The sequence below is a fragment of the Fusarium phalaenopsidis genome (assembly GCF_050370095.1).
Source record: "Fusarium phalaenopsidis strain FUZ10S chromosome Unknown contig_32290, whole genome shotgun sequence".
Classification (NCBI taxonomy): Eukaryota; Fungi; Ascomycota; class Sordariomycetes; order Hypocreales; family Nectriaceae; genus Fusarium; species Fusarium phalaenopsidis.
Genome location: NW_028145411.1, coordinates 77,950 through 84,776, shown reverse-complemented (window position 1 = coordinate 84,776; position 6,827 = coordinate 77,950). Strand labels below are relative to the sequence as shown.

The 6,827-nt window shown below is 49.1% G+C and overlaps 2 protein-coding genes and 1 non-coding gene across 3 annotated transcripts; 2 read left to right on the top strand and 1 right to left on the bottom strand.

Moving 5' to 3' along the window:
• Positions 1 to 1,367: 1,367 nt before the first annotated feature.
• LRP88_04222 (uncharacterized protein) lies at positions 1,368 to 1,820 on the top strand (the record flags this gene model as incomplete). Its single annotated transcript, XM_083240798.1, has 1 exon — positions 1,368 to 1,820. The coding sequence occupies one exon, from the start codon at positions 1,368 to 1,370 to the stop codon at positions 1,818 to 1,820; it is 453 nt and encodes a 150-aa protein (XP_083103328.1).
• Positions 1,821 to 4,686: 2,866 nt separating this feature from the next.
• On the top strand, positions 4,687 to 4,786 carry LRP88_04221. Its single transcript has one exon. It is a non-coding gene; the product is annotated as a tRNA-Ile (tRNA).
• Positions 4,787 to 5,639: 853 nt separating this feature from the next.
• Positions 5,640 to 6,650, bottom strand: LRP88_04220 (uncharacterized protein; the record flags this gene model as incomplete). The annotated part of the gene is made up of 1 exon (XM_083240797.1): positions 5,640 to 6,650. The coding sequence occupies one exon, from the start codon at positions 6,648 to 6,650 to the stop codon at positions 5,640 to 5,642; it is 1,011 nt and encodes a 336-aa protein (XP_083103327.1).
• Between the last annotated feature and the right edge of the window lie 177 nt (positions 6,651 to 6,827).

Sequence of the window (6,827 nt, the reverse complement as noted above, 5' to 3'; positions counted from 1 at the left end):
GGAGTGCGCCAAGCAGTAGTATACCAACACGATCCATGCAGGACTCATCCAAGTCAGTCTATTGGGTGATTTGAGCCTCTCTAGCGGGCGCAAGGAAGGTAAGGTCCGCAGGGGCGACGGTGTGGTTCGGAGGCAGCCAACTTGCGACGTGGCCAAGAGAGCTTAAGGAAATAATATGCCAGGTCTTATAGCAGAGGAGAAGCAAAGGTAAGAGAGACGATGCGAGATAGCCGTGGTCCTAAGAGAATAGAACAGACCGAGAAACAAGGAGTAAGGAGAGATATCATTATGTGGATAGCACGTGACGCAGGTAAAAAGGCAGGTACATCACAGAGACAGCAAAGGCGGCGCCAGGGGCCGAGAACAGGAATCTTTCGACGCAACAGTATTCTAATCTTACAAAAGTCATGAGCCTAGATATATACCCCATACCCCGCTCTTCTCTGATTAGCCCTGTTACGTCCCAGGCAATAGATATAATTGACCCCCCCTGCTAGCATATTCGGTTGGTCCTTCCCCGAGGCCTTGGTTGTTTAGGATCACGGGTAGCGGATATATCGAGCTTTATCTACAGTTAGAATTATTCTTTAATATGAGACTTGGTACAGTGGGTCTCAAAAAGTAACGACACATTTTCCCGTACCCCGCTCTCACTTCGACCTCCACCAAATTCATCACCAACTTCAATTGTTCATCACGCAGTCAATTTACGTCCAAATGGCGCCAACCCAGCATCATTCTCCTCATACGAGAACGAGGATTGTTTGGAGGTACAACTCGGGCATGTCGGCCGCCCAGATCGCGCGGGAAGAGGGCGTCTCTCGGCATGCAATTTATGGTGTGGTCCGAAGATATCGCGACCAAGAGAGTGCCGCGGACCGACCCAAGTGCGGCCGGCCGCGCATCATTAGAGAGAGGGAAAGAAGAAGAATCTTGAGGGTTATTGCCCAAGACCCTCATCTTCAGATACGTGAATTGATTGAGGAAGCCGGGTTAAGCTGCTGCAGGGCAACTTTAGTCTCATACCTTCGGAAGGAAGGGATTATGCATTACAAGTCCCTTCTTCGACCTTTCCTCAGTGAGGCTAACGCTAGGAAGCGTCTACGGTTCGCCCGGAGGTATGTTCATATGGCTGAGGACTTTTGGGAGAAATGGACCTTCTCTGATGAGGTTATCGTCGCTCGAGGAGAGGGCCAGAGGCGTACATGGGTCTTCTGTAAACCGGTATTTCTTCTTCTCACGAGTATGACTCTTCTGACTATCCCTAGCACGAGAGACTGTTCAGACAGAATATTCAGACTCGAGTCACGCCGACACGTCACTCACAGATGTTCTTCAGTGCCTTCAACCTTCGCAGACGTCTCCCGATGGTCCCCCTGGCCGGCGATCCAGAAAGCCCTCGCGGCGGAGTAACTGCGAGGATTATTCTCGAGTGCTTGCAGCAATTCCTTCCCCGGATCGTGACAAGGAACAGTTACTTCCAGCACGACAACGCCAGCACCTTTACAGCCCATATCGTCAGAGACTGGATCTATGAGTGGTGTGAGAATCGGAGGGCCCAGGTTGTGGACTGGCCGCCTTGCAGCCCGGACCTCAACCCCATAGAAAACCTATGGGCAATCCTCAAAGAGAGGATCTGCAAGCGATATCCGGAGCTCACATACATGCCCAAGACCGACGAAGCAAAGCAGGCTCTTATTGCAGCTGCGATCGAGCTATGGCAAGAGATTGAACCGGAAGTCATCGATAACCTAGTCCACTCAATGAAGCAAAGGATGCAGGCTGTTGTGCGGGCCCACGGCTGGTATACTAAATATTAGATACACAAAAAAATGCAGCTCTCAATTATCTACAGATTGATATATAATACGATGCAATTGGCCTTCATTTGGTTGCGCAATAAGGCGCTGAAGATGTAGTCTCATTTGGTGGCGGTACTGATACGGCGGGGAAACCCGGAATGTGTCGTTACTTTTTGAGACCCACTGTAGCTTTACTATCTCTGACGGTATAGGCGGTATATATCCGTTTGAGTACTGCTAGATTTTGTTGCTTCGACGGTCACGCATAATAAAAAAGATATTAATATTATCGCAGTCTTTATGAAGATCATATACCTTCTTGAGGAGTATTATTCGTCGTTTTAAAAATATTCTTATCCTTCTCTTGCGCTCCTGCCGTAATGCTAAGATAACTGTAGTAGCACTATGTTGGCAATCTGAGTTGTGTGGCGTAGGCCTAGGTTGTGTAGTGATACTTGCGTTGAGGCCCGGGATTGGACTCTGATCTTTTAGGTAGTTAGGTAAGCAATTCATAATTCTAAGAGATATAGTGTTCCGTGTTTTAATGAACTATCTCATAACGCCAGAATAGGACTCGGCCAGTGCGAGGCCGTTTAGGACATAAAGAGAGGTTTAAATTAAAGTCGGAACTAAATCTAGACTCAGCCCGGAGCTGAGTGGCCGTAGCCGCCGGCGTCCAATTGCGTTTTTCGGCAGTCAAGCGCGCAGTGGCGCCGGGTCGGGGTTGGCTGTGCACGGTGGGAGACCCCGGATCAAGGGTTACAGACTCAGACCCTCCGTACCTAGGCGGCACCACGTCCATCCGGCCAGTCGCAACCGCATCTTGTATATAGGGCAGGTTAGTCAGGAAAAAATACCGCGTGTCACCAAAATTGTATGGGGAGATGGAGAGAATTGTTCAGGGAGAATTTTATTGGCAGGGGAAACCCATTTGACGCCGGCTCGGGCAGGCAAGCGCGGAGTGTTCAAATTGCGCCATTTACAGAAGCCAATAAAAGCTGGCCGTGAGCGCGATTATGTCTAATCCGCCTTGAGGCGTGGGTCAGGTTAGCCCATAGACGAATTATAACACTTCGGCTCTTAAAATAAGGGCTTGGCTTGCCGCAGCACGCGACCTAGAATATCCCTGCTGAGAGCCATGGTGTGTCGATAGCATCGAGACGGTCCGAAAAAAAGAACTGTTGAACCGTTTGAGATGTCCGTCTAGAGCTATAAAACGGTGGAAACGGTATGATATACGCGTAGAACGGTTAGTGCAGGCGCCTCTGACGACCGGAGTAGTGCGCCTCTCCCCTGCATTTGAGTGCTTACTTTCTTTTGACTTTGGAGAAAGCCTGAATAGCGCAAATATATCTTAAATAGATTAGAAAAAATTATAGCAATAGTCTCAGAGTATCTCAAGAGGTGCGCAGTGCCAAAGATCTAGGTTTTACTGCTATGTTTACCAATTTAAATGTTATTGTAGGTGAAGCTACTATTAATGCTGCGATAACGGCGCTTGATTAGTCGACGGCTTGGTCGCGAGACTCTAAGAATGGAGGCTCTGGTCTCCGATTCCAGAGGCCATGATCCCTGAAAAAAGCGATACTTAACCAGAAGACAAGAACTTGATGGGATCCCGAGTTCTCCAGTGGGTATGGTCGTATGTGACTACTCTAACTTCTGCCGGAACCTAAGGAGTAATGGAAACATGATTATGCACCTAAAAAAGACGAGTGACACTGGATACGGCATGGGAGCAAATAATCTCGGTCGGGTACGGTCATTTAACTTCCCTTTCGGGGTGAGCATACCCGACACGGCGTCTAGGTACCTTCAAAACCATGACCAGCAAGTGACCCATCTGATTTCTGCCGCCTGGAAGGTCCTGGTTGGCGGTTAGCGAGGCCGCAGCTATAGGAAGTCAATAATTAGGTAACGGTGTTTTGCGGTATTGGGTTTGATGCCGCCATGTGTTAATAGCTGTTTTTTTTCCTGTTGAGACTGACGGTCTCTCGCGGAGTCATATAGGTCTAGAAAATACCAAGGGCTAACGCTTTCAACTATTAGTTAACGCTTAAAAATTTCCTATCAAAAAGGAGTTCCTGGTGAAATCATCGTCTGACATTGGGACATCTGTGAATGCTTAACCCACAATATTTATTCGAAATTAATGTATGTTCACGCTGCTGATGGTCCAAATATAAGTAATAAAACTATAGCAGTACCTTGAGCCTGTATACCGAGAAACATACAGAATTTTTATAACCTTTAATGTGACGATCGTGTTATTTCTCAAGGGATAAACCGGTCGTGCTGGGTTTATGTTGGCAGAAGGTGCTGGGCGTAGTCTGAGCAATAAGGTGGTAGTCACGTCTGGTAATGTGCTCAAGGTATTGAGTGTAACCAAGTTGTATTGATAGCTGAGGTAGCTGGTACATAAGGAAGTGCAATGGGTGCGTTCTATATACTTGATAATGTTTGTCTGGACCGACCGTGAACTGGGCCGACGTCGTTCCTAGACCGCGTCAGTCCTCGACCGCAGTCGTTCCTGCTTGTCGTAGGTCCTCCTCTGATAGGTCCGTGGGCCCTTTGCGATGTGGGGACCATGTGATGTAACCGCGAGGGTCGTAACATTTAATATTTTCTTTGAAACACGAATCATAGCCTTCCCTACCCTATGGGGCGTGGGAGACGGCTAACTCGGTACTTAATATAGGATAATAGAAAACTACATAGTTAACCAATGCCGGATCTAAGTGTGCGTCACTATTAACCGCTTGTTAGTCCCTTGGCTCACAATAGGTATGTCTCTCATTGGCATCGGGGTGCTAGTGGCGACCAAGTTCCCCGTTCGTGTCCACTCAATGGTGGATGCCAACGGCTGCCTTCAACAAATTGGATGGCTTCCGTAGCTCAGTTGGTTAGAGCGTCGTACTAATACTTCAGTATCTGCTGTAATATCGGTAATGCGAAGGTCTCAGGTTCAAGCCCTGGCGGGAGCAGTTCCCACATGCCCTCCAATTCCTTTCTTTTTGCCTGGGAAAAGAGTTCAACATCTCTGGAACCGCCCAGCCGGAAGGGATGATTAGAACCAGTCGGTGCCACTGAATCTGCTCGATGGGTGGGTGTGAATTGAAAGCTCTGCGTTCTGTAAGAATGAGAACAAAGTGAACACAGAAGTGAGTGTGCCATCGAGGATACTGCCCACGACAGCAACCTCCACTAAGTATTCATCAACATCAACTGAGGATTCGACTAGATCCACAGATGCTTCCACCACGTCCACTGAAGTGTCAACGGAGTCATTCGCCGCGACAACCGCTGCTAGCGAGAGCTCAACAGCCCCGACCACTGTGGCTACAGATTCTACAACCACGATTAGCCCCAACTCTTCTGTCACAACGGCTACATTTTCTAGATAGTTATATACAGACATTGGAGCCGTGTGGCACTAGAAAGAACCTGACGTATTTCAGTGTCAAAAGAAAACAAGGCCGGCAGGGAATGCTTGTCGTGTTCTATCAACTGCCATGAAATCGGTTTACGCGGTTCTCCAGAATCCCCTTAACGGGAAGGGCTATCAGGTCATGGATTTTAGATTTGCCAGATTCTAAACAAAGAATTAGGATTTCAGCTGCGACCACCATGCAATGGATATGGAAGGGTCTCAGGCACTCCTACTTGAGGCCCCCTTACTTCAATGTTCATGCAACCGTATATTTCGTCTCCAGAGGCAGTGACCTATGTAGAGGTATCTTTGGGTGCAAAATGTATGGGATTGTCACTCTTGCGCCCCCGACTAAAACAGTTGGGTCCTGATAGTTACAAGAATTCTTAGGGCACCGGTCATCTCCACTAGCACTTGATCTCAAGGGAAAAGAGCTGACCCCCAGTTGACGTTGCGTTGTTACCCAAGTACGATCCTGCGGTTGCAAAGTACAACGTACTCCTTTCTTTGATCGTTTGACCAAATACGGCCGAAACCGGTTGGCTAATGACCGGGGAGCCATACTCCCAGGAAGCCAACATTTCACCCTCACCTGCATCGGTAATCTTCTCAATACCATTGAGGTTCCCCAACCCTGTGGCGAGGAATGCAACACCGTCTCGTCTCAGGGCAAAATCATCGAATGTTGACCCGTTGAGTCCCCGTGCGATGACCTCAACCGGCGTCCCAACTGCTAGACCCTCGGGAGTGATGGCTAGGCGGCCGTACAAGCCCTGATTTGTGTTGGTAAAGTACAGCCATCCGCCTCGAGCGTGAACTCCGTTGATGCCTAGCAGGAGGTTCGACTCAGGCTCGGGTATAGGGGCAAAGAGGGGATCCGAGCTGACGGTTTCGACGCATCCTGTTCGTGTGTCGAGCCGGAGTAGAGAGCCAGCAGCACAATCCGCAACAAGTAGGTAATGCGGTGAGTGAGGTACAGGTGTCAGGCCGTTCAGCCATGCTGCCGACGGAATGGGGAATGCCTTGGTCTTGGCCCCAGACTCAGTGAGCGTGACATGATGGACAACGTTGGAACCCGGCTCTACCAGTCCTTCGTCCCACGAGAAGTTACTGGCAGTAGCAACGATTGTGTCTGGCAACGGGGATGTGAGCCCGAAGATGGCCGAGGAATATGGCGCGAGAGAAGTGAATAGGTAGGGGTTCCTTTTTGACAAGCGGCTGAGAGGGTTGATGCTGTAGAGATCTCCGGTGTAGGCGTTGCACACCACAATAGTGCCATTTGGAAGAATAGTGAGGTTTTCGATGCGAACTGAAGGCGGGAACTGAGTGAGGAGTCTCGGTTCTGACATAGCCCGGGCTACGTGTGCCAGAAAGTACAGCCATGTGACTATAATAGACAAGCTAAACGTGAAGTGCATGGTGATGAAGAACGAGGAAAATAGATTGCCAGTATGCCAAGTTTGATGTGGTGCAAGTCCCGATGACTCGGAGGGCGATGGCTTATTTAAATAGTTGCATGATCAATAACAGGAAGACATGCCGACAACAGAGCTCACAGTCGAGGCAGAGATGCGAAGAGGCCTCAAGAGCCTTGT